Source organism: Denticeps clupeoides, unplaced genomic scaffold (genome assembly GCF_900700375.1).
Source record: "Denticeps clupeoides unplaced genomic scaffold, fDenClu1.1, whole genome shotgun sequence".
Lineage (NCBI taxonomy): Eukaryota > Metazoa > Chordata > Actinopteri > Clupeiformes > Denticipitidae > Denticeps > Denticeps clupeoides.
The window spans coordinates 13,914-31,568 of record NW_021629816.1 but is presented as its reverse complement, the minus strand read 5'-3'; the positions used below and the strand labels follow the sequence as shown (position 1 = coordinate 31,568).

General features: G+C 42.2%; 1 protein-coding gene and 1 long non-coding RNA gene across 3 annotated transcripts; both read right to left on the bottom strand.

Annotated features, from left to right (window-relative positions):
• Positions 1-1,081: 1,081 nt before the first annotated feature.
• Positions 1,082-1,472, bottom strand: LOC114775027 (uncharacterized). Its single transcript, XR_003744970.1, has 3 exons — positions 1,388-1,472; positions 1,202-1,310; positions 1,082-1,137 (listed from the first exon to the last, which is right to left on the bottom strand). It is a non-coding gene; the product is annotated as an uncharacterized LOC114775027 (long non-coding RNA).
• Positions 1,473-2,261: 789 nt separating this feature from the next.
• On the bottom strand, positions 2,262-5,894 carry LOC114775026 (radial spoke head protein 6 homolog A-like). Of its 2 annotated transcripts, XR_003744969.1 has the most exons (6): positions 5,609-5,894; positions 5,190-5,530; positions 4,772-4,944; positions 4,037-4,092; positions 2,938-3,094; positions 2,262-2,482 (listed from the first exon to the last, which is right to left on the bottom strand). XR_003744969.1 is itself a non-coding variant. In XM_028966440.1 (2 exons), exons 1-2 carry the CDS (start codon positions 5,678-5,680, stop codon positions 5,273-5,275), a joined length of 330 nt encoding a protein of 109 aa, XP_028822273.1. In that variant the 5' UTR covers positions 5,681-5,893; the 3' UTR covers positions 4,981-5,272. The 2 variants fall into 2 exon arrangements, 1 of the variants encoding a protein (XP_028822273.1); XM_028966440.1 differs by lacking the exons at positions 2,262-2,482; positions 2,938-3,094; positions 4,037-4,092; positions 4,772-4,944 and having other exon boundaries at positions 4,981-5,530; positions 5,609-5,893.
• Between the last annotated feature and the right edge of the window lie 11,761 nt (positions 5,895-17,655).

The window sequence follows — 17,655 nt, the reverse complement described above, 5'->3', positions numbered from 1 at the left end:
TGTGGAGAACTTGGGAAGGTTGAACATCAGTCGTGCTGCTTCGTCCTGTATGAGTTGTAGAGGTCGGATGGTACATAGAGGTAGATTCTTGTTTACTGTCACTTTCACTTTTTAATCATTATTATTGGTGTGTTTTACACTTGGCCAACACACTCGCGTCTGAACCAGAAGAGCACCAAGTTCCAGGTTCAAACCCCACTTACTACCATCGTGTCCCTCTGTCCCCAGGGGGACTGTCCCCGTCACTACTGAATGTAAATGTGTTGTTACGGAACACGTAAAATAATATAGTTGTATATAATCCAAGTGAAATATAGTACATGGTGAACTATACAACATGGTTTTTAATGTTTGTCTTGTGTTTTGGACGTGTGAAGCTCAAGAAAGTCAAAGGAGATTTCATTCATCTTTTCTATATAGATTCTTTATTTGGCGTATTTGCATTTTGTAATAACGCTCATGTTACGCTCGCCTTTGCGATGTCCGCATAGCTGCGTCCTGTTCACCAGCCTCCCAGATCAACCTGGACAGCCTGGTTCTTGTACTGTTTTTACACGTCTCCTTGTGAAGCTTCTCGAAGATGCTCCAGTGCTGCTCTCATGTCCACTGTCTGCTCGAGTTGCCCACACAGTTCCTTCTCCCTTCTGAGGAGGACCTTCAGGGTTTCCTCAATCTCCTGCCTCTTGCTTGTATTGTTTAAGTCCTGGAAACGTTGTCGCACTTGGTGGAGTCGATGTTGTGGAGGGCGATGAGCAGCTCGCCGGGGGTCAGCGGAGACATGGAGGAGCTGCCTTCACCTGCAGGAACACACACATCTCAGCGCCGAGCTGCACAGAAGATGCTGGGGACAGCAGGACGAAACGCCAGCTTACTGTGCTGGGTGCCGAGGAGCCGGTTGAAGACCTCCTTCACCACGATGGGGTTCAGCTTGATGAGCTTGGGTAGAGCCTGAATCACCTCTTTCTGAGGAGAACAGGACAAGAACATGACTTGGTATCACACACACTCACACACTGACTGCATCAACGCAACCCACCTTCTCCAGGCCGTTGATGACGGGAATGAGGAAGCGGACATCAGCAACCCGCTTGTGATAGAGATCCCGGACCCTCTCCACCAGCTCTGGAGAGGGGGACACTGAGGAGGAACACACACGTTCGGACTCTCGTCTTGATAGTAACACTCGTTACGAACGGCGGACCTTTGTCGGTGAGGATGTGCAGGCAGCGAGTGACCAGCGTCTCGGCTCCTTTAGGACAGTTCTCCACCAGCAGCAGCAGGTCGGGGGAGTTCATGCCCATTCCTCTGATCTGAACCCCAGAGACACATGGTTAAACGCACGCGTCAGCGTGAAGACACGTCCCCCGGGGGCGCCGCGGCGTCTCACCGGCTGCTCTATGACCCTGAGGACGCTGCGCTTGATGTCGGCGATGGCCTCGGTGTAGACGGCCGCCAGCTCGTGCACCAGCCGGCTGCTCCGGATTAAAAAGATGGTGCGGGACGAGGAGACGGACCTGCGTTAGGACCGGACCCCCCGGAATAATGACCAGGCTGGATTTTAATTTCAGAACTTTATTTAAAACGCTGCTGTGTTGTACACTTTAACAAGGATAATGTGAATCTACAGAAACTAGCTGGCAGCTTTTAGCAAGTAAGTTGCTGTAGAACATTCTACAGTATGCTTACTGTAAATTGAATCACAGTACCTACAAAATACTGTAATTGTTATTACAGCAATGATCTGAATACTGTAATCATTGTTACAGTAGTAAGCACAGACTGTATTTGCAATCACAGTAATAAAGTGCTGTATATTTCATTACAGCACATATTAGGCTACTGCAATATGCATGACTGCATTATTTGTTATAATAAGTAATTTATAAAATATTGTTATAATATAAAAATTATACCATACAATACAATGAAGATGCGTTTTTTGGCGCAAAACATTTCATTTATTTTTTTAAAGCAGTTTACAAAAAGTTTTACTTTGTAAAAAACACTATTTTCCCAAACAACCCTTTCTCTTCAGGTAAACCAATTTAAACACCAAGGCCAAGAATTATTTTGTAACACTTCAATGCTTATACAGATAATTAAAAAAAAATACTTTTTTGTACTTTTTACATTTCCCTTTTCAGACATTGGTTTGTATGTGCAGTCACTGTATCCTGTAAAGTTAATTGATAATATAATAAAATTAACAATAAAACACACAAAAGCATCACCATATAGACAACTATCACATATTTCAGGTTTTGTTTTTTTGTTTGTTTGTTTTTTACAAATACAAAAATTCCAAGTAAGTAAAATGTTCAGTTAAAAGAAGAATTGTAGAAAAATGCATTTGTACGAAAACATTTCAATATTCAACCAATAAACTGTTCAAGACTGACTTTACTGGTCCCAATGACATATATGATTCCTGCGCCGTTTCTTCCTATACTGAATATGTCTTCTAGGGCTGGAATCTTCTTCCCTGAAGTGGAAGGACAAAGAGGCATTAGTTACTAATGTAGAGTAGAAATGCAAAGGCAGCATTAATCCACACTATTGGCTCTATGACAATTTTTTGAGACTTTGTTTCTATTACTACATGAAGGTGCAGTAGCCTAGTAAAATACACTACACACACATGCACAGTTTTACATATAGAAACACACAAACAAGAGGGCATCTGTAAGACACTGCCCTGTACAGTGAATAAGTGTAGCCAACCCTGGTCCTTGAGGGCCACTGTCCTCCTGCTCATTTTCCAACCATCACTGCACTTACAGCTTCTGAATGCCTGGATCAGGTGTGTTCAGTCAATCAGTGGGTAGAATAGTTGTAAAACTAGCAGGATAGTGGCCCTGGAGGATCAAGGTTGTCTATCCCTGCTGTAGAGTATTTTATTTCTGCAAAGTTTAAATAAATATAAATTAACAGTCTCACCTGATATCAATTGATCTGCCAGTCATACTCGATAAAGCCTCTGATAAACGATGCCACGTGTGGATTGAGGGATTCATTTTTTCGTTGCACCATCCTGCCAGTCCTTCTGATCAGCTGGACTTTGGAAGAACACTTGCTTATTATCCTGACAATAAATCTGTAAATTCATAAGATGCCATATATTACCCCAGGAGAAAAAACTTACAAAGATTTGGTCCAATATAGTGATATTTGCTGATCCATGTGAGGGTAATAAATTATTGAAGTTTGGTACATTAACCTCTCACACTTGTAATTTTGTGAATACTTTCTGTGCTACTTTTGATTCTCTAATATACCATAGAATGCAGAACTATTTTCTACTTTGTTTCACTACTCAGCAGCTGTCCGGACCCATATTCAACATATAGGGGAAATATATTGGCAGTGCTAAAGCAGAAAATTGTTCCACCAGAGTGTTGAGGACAAATGTTGGTTTCAGATATCCTTCACAGCAAATTTGTAGCTTTGTAGTGCATCTCAAAATGTATCTGTATTTATCCATACATTTTCCAGTGTCAATTTAAACATCACAGAAGAGCTGGAGCCATTTCTAGCTGTCATTGGGAAAGAGGCAGGGTACACCCTGGACAAGTTGGCGATTACAAAGATGACATACAGATGCATACAAACATTCACGCTCACACCTATGGGCAATTTAATTTCAAGAATGTTAGAGCAATACACTCCAGTAAAGCTCTTGTTCTCACAACAGGAAAGGAACAGATCTGTTGATGTATTACACTAATGGATCAGCAAGTACCAATATATGGGTAAAAATATAAAAATAACAAATTGGTTATTTATAATATAACTGAGGATTGTCCCTGCAAAGAAATATAATTCTTTGCATTTGAAAGACATACTGATTACAGTATGTAGTTGAACTGACTGTTTGGCTGGTGTTTGCTACAGATTCATATCCTGAAAAAAAAGTATGTGACAGACTTAAACATGTAAAGCCAAAATCAATAATGTGTCAAAATGTATTCACTAGTTGGAAATGACACTCCTGTGTCCTCAGGTTAGATGATCGAAGTCCAAAAATGCAGCGTCTTACCTGTTGCAGTGTCCTGTGTCGCCTAGGTCTGTTTCCGTTGACAATACCAACGGTTGCTAGCGAAGAAGAAAACAATTGTCAAGCTAATTAGCTGTAGCTAGCTAACAGACCGACAAGCAATACTTGAAAAAATTAACATTTAGCTAAATTAGTGCTAGTGTGCCGGAGTTAAATGGTTACACTAGATTTATAAATGTATTTCTTCTTTTTTTGTGTCTTTTATCTTCTTATTTTCTAAAGACTTTTATTTTGTTTACCTGTATTCTGATGTGGGTAAGGGAATTATAATGATAATCCGGGTGTTTGTTTAATTGTAGAATGTTAAAATGTGTTAATGTTTCTGGTTATGTCAAATATGTTTCTGTATTTTTGTTTGTTCAATTTATGATTATTATAAAGAGTTATGTGGGTTCTAAAACTTTGATCACCCCCGAAAAGTGGTTGGATGCGGCCGTGCCCTTGGGTTAGTGGGTTGGAGACCCGGTTTAGTTCTCTTAGACACATGGCATGAGCTGTGAGAGAGAGAGGTGCAGAGAGACGCGAGTTGTGACGCGATGTTCTGGCGTGACCTTGCTTTTATACAGAATACACTTTGCACGGAAAATTTCTTGGGTGTCAGCTCGTCAATTACGGTTCAAGAAAAGAAATAAAAAAATTACACAACGCAGAAGAAGGACCGCTACACTAGGTTAAGCTAATACACGTACTGTTGCAAAAAACAATGAGTTGATTTACCTTTCTGAAGTCAAAGGACGAGGAAAGTGTTGAATCTTCTTTCATGAAAATAATGCGAAGTTGGCCATCAGTACTTCATTTCTTAATATTGAGGATGTAAAATTAAAAACGCTGGGTCGTCCTCTGGCTTCATGAAATATATCCTAGAAATATGATTTCTGTGTTCCGAATAACTGAAAGATGAGAAATATGAAAATTCCCGCTCAAAATTATTGTATTATGATATACAGCAATATGGTTTTACTGTAAAACAACAGCCGCCCAGGAATTTAAACCATGATGCTTTGCAAATCTACAGCAACATGCTGTATACAGGTTCTACAGTAAGGATTTGTTCATTATACAGTAATAATGCTGTGAAAACTACAGAAATGTGTTGCAGTGTCATGTGTCTCGTGTGTCTTCACCGTTTATTTACCGTGCGTTAACCGGCACAGACTAAACTTCGGCATGAACGTCAATCTTGTGTTTCGGTCGCTAGTAAAAGTTTTCATGTGAACGTCAGTCTTCGTCCTCGTCCTCCTGCGGCGTGGGGTCCGCCTCCTCGGTCACCTCCGGCCCGCCGGGGAAGTCGCGCTGGGGGTCGGGGGGCAGCGCCGGCGAGAAGGCCGCGTCGCTCTTCACGCCCCAGCCGATGTAAACGTTCTCGAACTTCCTGCGGGGAGACCGGGACGCGGTGATGACGGGCGACGGCCACGGCGAAGCGGGGGACGAGGGCGGAGGACAGCCGGGAGCTCCACGGTGGCAGCCGGTCGATTTCTACACCAAACGCAGAAACGTGGCGCGTTACCGTGGTTACGGAGGAGGAGGCGGACCGGCGGCATCTCGCACGCTCACCTGCGTCTTCAGACAGCGGGGTGAAGAGGGCGGGTCCTTCCTCCCGTTCCGGCTCCTCCTCTTCATCTTCATCAGGTTCCGCCGCCGGTTTCTCCGCCGGGTTCACCCACACGCAGCGGCCCTGGACGAACCGCAGTATCAGCGGCGGGTTCTAGAAGGTCCGAGGTGACGGTTAAATACGAAGGACGGACCTGAGTCAGGATGTGCGGGACGTGGTGTACCCAGGAGCGCCTTCCCTTCTCTGTCCTGGCGTCCATCACCTGTCTGTTTCTTCTTCTTTTTTCCCGCGTCGTCACTCATCATCTCGTCATCTGAGCTCACGCGCTAATCTCGCGAGAACTGCCACCTTCAGTACCTGTAGTAGCTTATCGCGGCACTTATCGCGAGATTAGCGACACAACTCAGATTTTTTTTTTTAAATAACGCAGATTAAAATACGGGAGATTTACGGGAAAATAATAATACGGGAGGACGGCGGGAAAGAACGGGCCAAAACGGGATACTTGACAGGTATGCCCTGGGGACACAGTCAGGGTTAAGCGTCCCGCTCAGGGACACGATGGTAGTAAGTGGGGTTTGAACCTGGAACTTGGTGCTCTTCCGGTTCAGACGCGAGCGTGTTAGCCAAGTGTAAAACACACCAATAATAATGATTAAAAAGTGAAAGTGGCAGTAATTTGATTTGGGACAAATAGCGATGACAGCACCTTGTGTGTGTGGAGTTTACATGTTCTTCTGTCTCAGTGTGGGTTTCCTCCTGATTCACTGTCCAGAGAGGCACTTTTTATTCAGCAAGAACAAGAGCCCAGAATTAATGTGATTGGCTGATTTAATTTTTTCCAGCCAATCACAATGTTTCTGAGCTCTTGTTCTGTAGCATAATCAGCTGAGTGAAACCAGCCAATCACAATGTTCTTAAGATCTTGTTCCTCCATCTGATTGGCTGAAAAAAAAGTGACATCATCAGCTTCGCTCTATTTAAGAGGTGAGCCGTGAAGAGCTTAATCATTTCAGATTTACGAGAGTTCAGTATAGAGGTAGAGAAATGAAGGCGTGGAAGAAGTTTGTTAGGTGGACCAAGCGTCGCTTCTTCAAGAAGGACGTTTCCGTTGAGCCCAAAATGACCGATCTGAAATCAGCTCAGATGGGTCAGGTTGAGGTGTTCGGGGAACAGCTCGGCACACTCGAGGCGGTGACGGAGACATTCCTGGAAAGGGATCCCGGTCATCGTAAAGAAGTGGAGGAGATGTTCATGGCCTCTAATAATAATTTGGAGATGGCTATTCGTGACACGACACAGAACAGCCTGGCTTGGCGTGAAGAGCTGAGGCAAATTGCCATCCAGGAGGCTGAGAATGAAGTAAAAGAAAGACTGAGAGAAGAACAAGATCTGGAACGGCTGCAATGTGAGGAGCTTGAAGCACAGCTGAACGTGGAGAGACACAACAGAGAAGAAGCAGAAAGGTGTTTCTGTAACGTGAGAGAAACTGGAAAGCAGATGGAGATGGAGACACAGCTCCATACGCAGCTGGGGAGCATGCAGGCTCTTTATGAAGAGACGCTGCAGAACGAGAAGAAGGAGCAGGAAACGCTGAGAAGTCAAATGACAGATGAGCAGAGCAGGAGAGAGAAAGCTGAAAAAGATCTTGAAGCAAAAAGAGAAAGCAGGAAAGAGGCAGAGAGGCTTCTCCTGGAGACAGAGACAAAGTTCCGTCATCAGCTGGAGAGCAAAGACAGTCTCCACGAGGAGACGCTCCAGCAAATGAAAAAGGAACTCGAGATGATGACAGCCGAACGTGACCATGAGCACAGAGCACGAGAAGAACTTGAAAAAGTGCTCCTTGAAGAAACATCTACCAGGAACGAACTGGAAAAACTTTTCCAGGACTTAAACAATACAAGCAAGAGGCAGGAGATTGAGGAAGCCCTGAAGGTCCTCCTCAGAAGGGAGAAGGAACTGTGTGGGCAACTCGTGCAAACCGCGTACATGAGAGCAGCACTGGAGCATCTTCGAGAAGCTTCACAAGGAGACGTGGAGAAAAGAAAACAGTACAAGAACCAGGCTGTCCAGGTTGATCTGGGAGGCTGGTGAACAGGACGCAGCTATGCGGACATCGCAAAGGCGAGCGTAACATGAGCGTTATTACAAAATGCAAATAAAGAATCTATATAGAAAAGATGAATGAAATCTCCTTTGACTTTCTTGAGCTTCACACGTCCAAAACACAAGACAAACATTAAAAACCATGTTGTATAGTTCACCATGTACTATATTTCACTTGGATTATATACAACTATATTATTTTACGTGTTCCGTAACAACACATTTACATTCAGTAGTGACGGGGACAGTCCCCCTGGGGACAGAGGGACACGATGGTAGTAAGTGGGGTTTGAACCTGGAACTTGGTGCTCTTCTGGTTCAGACGCGAGTGTGTTGGCCAAGTGTAAAACACACCAATAATAATGATTAAAAAGTGAAAGTGACAGTAAACAAGAATCTACCTCTATGTACCATCCGACCTCTACAACTCATACAGGACGAAGCAGCACGACTGATGTTCAACCTTCCCAAGTTCTCCACACCGCCCCTCTGCTACGTTCCCTCCACCGGCTCCCAGTAGCTGCACGCATCAGGTTCTAAATACTGATGCTGGCCTACAAAGCCAAACATGGAGTAGCACCATCCTACCTCACAGCCCTTATTACACCTCACACTGCACCTGGTATACTCGGAGCCTCCAGTACTGCTCGCCTGGTCCCTCCATCTCTGAAGGTAAAAGGAAGACGCTCATCTAGACTCTTCTCCGTCTTGGCCCCTCGGTGGTGGAATGAACTTCCAGCTGAGTCACTGAGCACCTTCACACGGCAGCTCAAGACCTTCCTCTTTAGAGAAGATTTAGATGAACTTGTGACCTTCTTCTCGTCTGACTTCTGTATAGAAACTAGAACAGAGTGAATAAAAAGATTGTATTCATAGTTGGGGGTCCTAGTGAACCGGAATTGATCTCTTCATCCATGGTAACTTGAAAGCACGTTGTAAGTGGCTCTGGATACGGCCGTCTGCCAAATGCCTTAAATGTAAATAATGAATAAGTTCGTCTTTATAAAAAAAGGAGGCCGCTTACATTTACATTTAAGGCGTTTGCCAGACGTCCTTAACCAGAGCGACTTACAACTTGCTTCCATGTTACCATGGATGAAGTGGTCAGTTCTGGAGAGCGAAAACGCTGGTAATCACATCTTCTAAATGTGCAATATTAATTCAACAACACTGAGACCAGTATGAACATCATTCACAGACTTTAATGTTGGAATTTAGCTCATTTACATTTACATTATTACATTATTTAGCTCAAGATGTGGAGATAAAGACCATGAAGGATGAAGAGGAGAACATGAAGAAGGAGAATGCAGGTGCATAAATGACATTTGACAAATATTATAGTGTAAAATATACTATACAAATAGTATTATTTAATCACACATAGTATTAATTCCATGTAATTACTGTATAAATAACATAAACAGTGAATTATTATTCATTGGTTATGATTAGTTTAGGTTACAATAACAGTACATTAATTCAATTCTCTACATGTAATAGAGTGCATGAGTAGATATAATTTAGAATAACAGACATCTGTATTATTTTGTATATACACGCAAGATGCTGTCCTGTCAGACGTACAGAAAGACCTGGAGAATCTGAAGATGGAAAATGCAGGTAATGCAGAACAGACAGTCCAACGTTCACATCCAAGCTGCTTACAAGAGTGACCATTTAATTTTTTACAGTAATTCTGAGCATGGGAACAATCAGCGACATCTCATCAATATACATTGTTATACATCCATACACACAGTCGTGTACATTCATATACCGCCATAAACTATTATATACAGCCATATAAATTAACTGTTATATGCAACCATATTCATCCATAAATTATTATATACCGCCATAAACTGCCATATACAGCCATATAAATTTACTGTTATATGCGACCATCCTGTCATAAAAACTCTTTAATCTCCTATAGAAATAAGCCATACCATAATCTACCATAAAGTACTGAATTATTCCTTCATTATTGCAGCACTTGTGGCAGAGCTGACGGCTCTAAAGATCCAAATGGATGACAATGAGCAGAACGTGGAGAACCTGACTCATCAGAATGCTGGTGCTGGATCAAAATGATCTCTAATCATATTTTCTTGGTGAAGATTTGGCTCATTTTTTGTGTTCCACCTACATCAGAACAAGCAGCAGAGCTGAAAGCTGTCAAGAACCAAGTAGAAGATCTGCAGCAGAAGAACTCAGGTATCATGTGATGAACTCATTAACCAAGTTTACGTACCAGCGTAGTGGGGGTCTTCATTCTGTTCAGATATTTATGAATTTGTGTTGTAGAATAAGCAGAAATGCAAAAAGGAGACGGAGAAGTCCACTGGTTCTAGTAAAGCTCACGTAGGAACTGACTGTGGTTTTAATATTTTCTGCTCTGAATGCAGAGATTGGAGGACTGAAGACCAGACTAACATCAGTGGAGACCAAAGTGGAGAAACTGAACAACATGAATGCAGGTAAATGACATTATTATTGCTATATACTGAATACATATTGTAATCGTGATGAAAGATCGGTTTATTTGTACATACACAGCGCTGTACAGGAACCAGCAGAGGATCATGTTGCTGGGGGAGTACGACATGGACCACCACGTCTCCTACCTGGTCGGCGGCGTGACTCTGCAGCTGGAGGCGGGAGACTGGGTTAACCTGCGTCTTCCTGGAAACCAGCGACTTTACAACGATGAGAGTAATCACTGCATCTTCAGCGGATTCCTGCTCTTCACCCTGTGAAATGGTGATAATCATCACTTGGTCTGATGCCTAATAAAGTCCTGGCTTACATCATACGCCATTTGGCTTTAAAACAAATAAATCTGGAGAAATATCTAATAAAGCAAATACTTGTTTTACAGCACAGTTAGTCTTAATGTTCGATGTATCTTCCGATAATAAAGAAGCATGGCTGCTACTAACAATCATTTTAATAATCAATTAATCTGTCGATTATTTTTTATAAATTATGAATAAATAAAAGCATTCATTTCCAACCCTTTATTCAAAAACAGAATCTTTAGAAAATGCATGAATATAATGATAATTAAACACCAAAACATAACACCAAAAACATGCACATGTATGCTTTACTTGATCTGGCAAATATAGACTTTTTAAAATAAAGTGCCACCTGAGCTGCCGGAACAACAAATAATTTATGAAAAGAAATACAATACATATCAGAAAATTGAACAGGATTTGTTTGAATGTCAGAACTTGTCTCATTGTACATTTTACCTCTGTTTGTCACGACCTCGGGCTGACGGGGGAAGGAAGCGCAGAGACGGGACATCTGGGCAAATGGGATTTATTAATACGCACAAAAGAAAAAGGCACGAGGGACAAAACAAAGGAAGCCAAGTAAAACAAACCAACAGGCGTGTGGCGGTTGCCAGGAACTGAAATCAAAGTTCAGGATCCACATCGATGCATCAGTGTCGGTTCCTTCTAACAGGGCTCCAACCACGGATGCCTACCCAGCAGCACCTGTCCATGGTTAGAGCCCTGCTGTCAGGCTGAGTGCTGCCAGCTGGGGCTCCTGCTGCACCCAGACGTGGCACCGTTACTCTCCAACATGTGTTTACCATGTAAAATCCAGAACTGGAACCAGACAGTCAGCACAATTCAGACCAAGCACTCTGTCAATCTTATGCTTCACAAGTTATTTGTGTGCATCTGGACTTTCTCTCACGTCTCAACATTACCTTGAGCTGATTAAATACAGAGATTCTGGGATTCTGCTGCCAAGCAGATTTATAATGATTTATAATACCCTTATTACACCTCGCACTGCACCTGGTATACTACGAGCCTCCAGTACTGCTCGCCTGGTCCCTCCATCTCTGAAGGTAAAAGGAAGACACAGTAGGATATTTCAGTAAATGAAGAATCTATAAAGAAAAAATGAATGAAATCTCCTTTGCCTTTCTTGAGTTTCACACGTCTTGTCGTGTAGATTCTACCACTCCCACGACGTGTTACACTGGTGAAGCGACAATAGGATCTGATTCCGGTCAGAGAATCAGGAGCCTGGAGGCCAGCTTATCAATTATCTTATTTATTAACGAAGTATGTGTGTGTCTGTGTGTGTGTGTGTGTGTGTGTGTGGTCTACAAGAAACACAGAAAGCATACATAAGCAAACACTCCACAGAACATGATATGATACACAACACTGATTAATAACACTGCTTACAGTAATCTAACATGAAACAGACAATACAATCCTACATAAGCAGCTAACCAGCCCTAGAACATTTTACCTAGAATATAAATATAGGCAGCTAAAACACAGGAAAATTATTGAACCCCGTTAGCTTAGCGCTAATAGCAGGCGGAAATTAGCATAAGAATGAAATAATTCCCAAACATTACAAACTCTCTCTCTGCATATAAAACAGTATGAAAGGATAAACGAATCGAACACACGAGTGTGAACAACACTCCTCAGCACTTACTTTCCGTCATGAACGCACACATTTACATGTGAAAAATACGCGTGGCTCATTAGGTGTCACACTCTAACCGGACCAGGTAGAAACAACTAAACAAATCTGGTTCCGCCCAAAGTCTTTATGACACGTCTAAAACACAAGACAAACATTAAAAATAAATTTATATCACGGTACAAATGATCTAATAATAAAATGTAGAATCAAAGTTGTACTGGTATCCGATTGGCCCATTTGTGTAGGGGGCGTGTCCATATTCACACTAATGACGTGCAAAACAAATGTTTTTACTGACTGTGTACTATATTTCACTTGGAATATATACAACTATATTATTTTACTTGTTCCGTAACAACACATTTACATTCAGTAGTGACGGGGACAGTCCCCCTGGGGACAGAGGGACACGATGGTAGTAAGTGGGGTTTGAACCTGGAACTTGGTGCTCTTCCGGTTCAGACGTGAGCGTGTTAGCCAAGTGTAAAACACACCAATAATAATGATTAAAAAGTGAAAGTGGCAGTAATTTGATTTGGGACAAATAGCGATGACAGCACCTTGTGTGTGTGGAGTTTACATGTTCTTCTGTCTCGGTGTGGGTTTCCTCCTGATTCACTGTCCAGAGAGGCACTTTTTTTTCAGCAAGAACAAGAGCCCAGAATTAATGTGATTGGCTGATATAGTTTTTTTCAGCCAATCACAATGTTTCTGAGCTCTTGTTCTGTAGCGTAATCAGCTGAGTGAAACCAGCCAATCACAATGTTCTTAAGATCTTGTTCCTCCATCTGATTGGCTGAAAAAAAAGTGACATCATCAGCTTCGCTCTATTTAAGAGGAGAGCCGTGAAGAACTTAATCATTTCAGATTTACGAGAGTTCAGTATAGAGGTAGAGAAATGAAGGCGTGGAAGAAGTTTGTTAGGTGGACCAAGCGTCGCTTCTTCAAGAAGGACGTTTCCGTTGAGCCCAAAATGACCGATCTGAAATCAGCTCAGATGGGTCAGGTTGAGGTGTTCGGGGAACAGCTCGGCACACTCGAGGCGGTGACGGAGACATTCCTGGAAAGGGATCCCGGTTATCGTAAAGAAGTGGAGGAGATGTTCATGGCCTCTAATAATAATCTGGAGATGGCTATTCGTGACACGACACAGAACAGCCTGGCTTGGCGTGAAGAGCTGAGGCAAATTGCCATCCAGGAGGCTGAGAATGAAGTAAAAGAAAGACTGAGAGAAGAACAAGATCTGGAACGGCTGCAATGTGAGGAGCTTGAAGCACAGCTGAACGTGGAGAGACACAACAGAGAAGAAGCAGAAAGGCGTTTCTGTAACGTGAGAGAAACTGGAAAGCAGATGGAGATGGAGACACAGCTCCATACGCAGCTGGGGAGCATGCAGGCTCTTTATGAAGAGACGCTGCAGAACGAGAAGAAGGAGCAGGAAACGCTGAGAAGTCAAATGACAGATGAGCAGAGCAGGAGAGAGAAAGCTGAAAAAGATCTTGAAGCAAAAAGAGAAAGCAGGAAAGAGGCAGAGAGGCTTCTCCTGGAGACAGAGACAAAGTTCCGTCATCAGCTGGAGAGCAAAGACAGTCTCCACGAGGAGACGCTCCAGCAAATGAAAAAGGAACTCGAGATGATGACAGCCGAACGTGACCATGAGCACAGAGCACGAGAAGAACTTGAAAAAGTGCTCCTTGAAGAAACATCTACCAGGAACGAACTGGAAAAACTTTTCCAGGACTTAAACAATACAAGCAAGAGGCAGGAGATTGAGGAAGCCCTGAAGGTCCTCCTCAGAAGGGAGAAGGAACTGTGTGGGCAACTCGTGCAAACCGCGTACATGAGAGCAGCACTGGAGCATCTTCGAGAAGCTTCACAAGGAGACGTGGAGAAAAGAAAACAGTACAAGAACCAGGCTGTCCAGGTTGATCTGGGAGGCTGGTGAACAGGACGCAGCTATGCGGACATCGCAAAGGCGAGCGTAACATGAGCGTTATTACAAAATGCAAATACGCCAAATAAAGAATTTATATAGAAAAGATGAATGAAATCTCCTTTGACTTTCTTGAGCTTCACACGTCCAAAACACAAGACAAACATTAAAAACCATGTTGTATAGTTCACCATGTACTATATTTCACTTGGATTATATACAACTATATTATTTTACGTGTTCCGTAACAACACATTTACATTCAGTAGTGACGGGGACAGTCCCCCTGGGGACAGAGGGACACGATGGTAGTAAGTGGAGTTTGAACCTGGAACTTGGTGCTCTTCTGGTTCAGACGCGAGTGTGTTGGTCAAGTGTAAAACACACCAATAATAATGATTAAAAAGTGAAAGTGACAGTAAACAAGAATCTACCTCTATGTACCATCCGACCTCTACAACTCATACAGGACGAAGCAGCACGACTGATGTTCAACCTTCCCAAGTTCTCCACACCGCCCCTCTGCTACGTTCCCTTCACCGGCTCCCAGTAGCTGCACGCATCAGGTTCTAAATACTGATGCTGGCCTACAAAGCCAAACATGGAGTAGCACCATCCTACCTCACAGCCCTTATTACACCTCGCACTGCACCTCGTATACTCCGAGCCTCCAGTACTGCTTTAGAGAATATTTAGATGAACTTGTAACTTTCTTTTTTTTCAAACTTGTGTACAGAATCTACAACAGAGTGAATAAAAAGATTGTATTCATAGTTGGGGGTCCTAGTGAACCGGAATTGATCTCTTAATCGATGGTAACTTGAAAGCACGTTGTAAGTCGTATGCCATAATTGTAAATATGACGCGGTGTAATAAAGTGCTCATCATCATTTCTAACTGTGTCTTGTATGAAAGATCTATTTAGGGCAGCTAGACATGATTCTTCTCATGTCCTGATTGGTCTGTTTAAGTTCTCACCTGCAACATTGAGTTTTTTAGCTGTATTACGATATGGCGACACGGTCCAAGTGTGGCCCTGTAATCGGAAGGTTGCAGGTGTGGATGCCAAACCACCAAGGTCCCCTGGTTCAAAGCACGGTCCCCACAAGCTGCTCCCTGGGCGCCTGTCATGGTGCCCACTGCTCACCAAGGGTGACGGTTAAATACAGAGGACACGTTTCACCGTGTCACCGTGTGCTGTGCTGCGGTGTTTCACAATGACAATCAGTTCACTTTCACTTGTAGAACCTGACAGAGTTCTAACCGTGAAGCTGTGTGCCATCACTAAGAGCTGAGTACGTTCCAGAGACAGTTCCAGAACAAATCACAGTCTGCTTTACCTCAACATCTGGGTAAACCGCTTCGGGTCGACCAGAGTTGTGGAAGTGGAGCACGTTGATTAATCGGACTGACCGTTACTGACCTGTTGCCATGGAGACCATTGGTCGAAAAATTTGCATCCACTCATTGGATTCATTATCCAATTTATTCCCTTTAACTTGCATGATATTACACCATTCGACGTGGACGGGAAAAGTCTCTGTATTTTAAATAGCTTTTAAAAGTAACAAATTGAAAATAGTTTTAAATATGCATCATGGCAAGCTCTATTAGCGACTAATCACTTTTAATCGATTGAGTCCGAACAAAAACATTTATTGACATGTGCAAATTGACGTTTCTGAGACTTTCATTGTTCAATCTAATGCCAGAGAAAATTTAAGTTTAAAGACGTTATTGTCATTGCACAATCATACTTAGTACTACAGCACGACGAAATTGAGGTCCTGTACAGCAGTCCCAGTGCAAGATAAGATAAGATAAACCTTTATTAGTCCCACAAGTGGGAAATTGCACTTGTCACGGCAGAAAGTGACAGAAGCAGAAGGTAATAGCATCACAAAAAAATAACATAAATATGTATCTGTATAAGTAGTGATTAAAATATACTTTATGTCAAAAATGATTGATGACATATCAGCATAAAGAAAAAGCGCATGATTTATGACCACCTACCCTTCTACCTTCTCCCCTTCTCCACCGGACACCCAGCGCGTAATTTATGACCTCCTTCCCTCTCCCCTCTCTCACCCTTGGACACCCAGCGCATCCTCTCACAATCTTAGATGTCATATAATCACTTAGACAAGCTTTTAAAAAAACAGATGTCATATCACTAGTTTACAAACTATGGCTGTTGTGGGAGAGGTCATAAACCGGTATACCTCTACTTTTAAAACAGAAACCTTATTTTTAAGTGTATGGTTTTACTCAACCTACTGTTTCAGTGTTTAACACGTTTAAACACAATACTTACACAAACTTATTTTAAAAATACAAACGCATACGCTATTCATATACTGACTGAATATGGTAGAATCCCATTTTGTATGTAGGAAGCATCACAGCACCTTCTCGCCCCAGTCTATCGCTCTCTCCCTTGTGTCACATTACAGATGTCATATACACTTAGACTAACTTTTAAAACAGATGTCTTATCACTTGTTTACAACTATGGCCATTGCTGATGGCTTATGACCCCATTTCTCCCAAAGCCATCCCTTTCCCCACCGCACTTCCCTTCCCGGTTTCATCTCACATTCTTCCCCGACACCTTGCAGAGTCTCATATTGACACACACACACACACACACACACACACACACACACACACACACTTAGACTATTTTTAAAACCATATTTTAATGATATATGGTTTAAAAGGATTTCTAGTTAAAGAAAAACAAGTTTAAACACAATACTTATTTTAAATATACAACACATTCAGTCGTTTTTCCAAAAGATACATCACACAATGGTATGTAGGAGGCATCACATCACTGACACGCACACACACACACGCACACACACACACACACACACACACAGACTTTTTCTTTTTCTTGCTAAAATAAAACTAATCATAACACTGTTTTATGAACAAACCTTTCTCACAGAAACGTTAACAAACTATAATTTCTATTTAATTGAACCACACACAGACTTCTGTTTATCAAACTGATATATTTATGAACATGAAAAAAAAACTCTCAAATCCTACTTTAAAACGTTAAAAACCACAATTCTTTTTAATCATGTTTTTTTTTTCCACTTTGGATTATGTAATGATAATTGTTGGAAAAATGTATATATGTTATCATGTAATTACTACTTTTATTCATATCCTTTAAGCACGAATATGTATTAATCCTTGGAATATTACTGACAACTCTTAATCATTACAAATCTCAGATCAAAGGTTTTAAGATTGCAGGACAGCATGACCGCGACCTGAGGACCAACAACAAGCAGACTATGATGAACCAGAGTCCAATCACCTGAAGAATCTACAGACGAAGATGAACATGTCACCATGTCACCATGACTCGACCAAAGATCAATTCATAAGACTACGTGTAATACACAATTATTAACTAATATGGTGTGGTTTTATGTGAACCCTAATGAACCTACCAAATAAAAGAAGGAGATGCGATGAAGGACGCCTGACCTTTTGGAGGCCTGTTGTAAGGCGTGA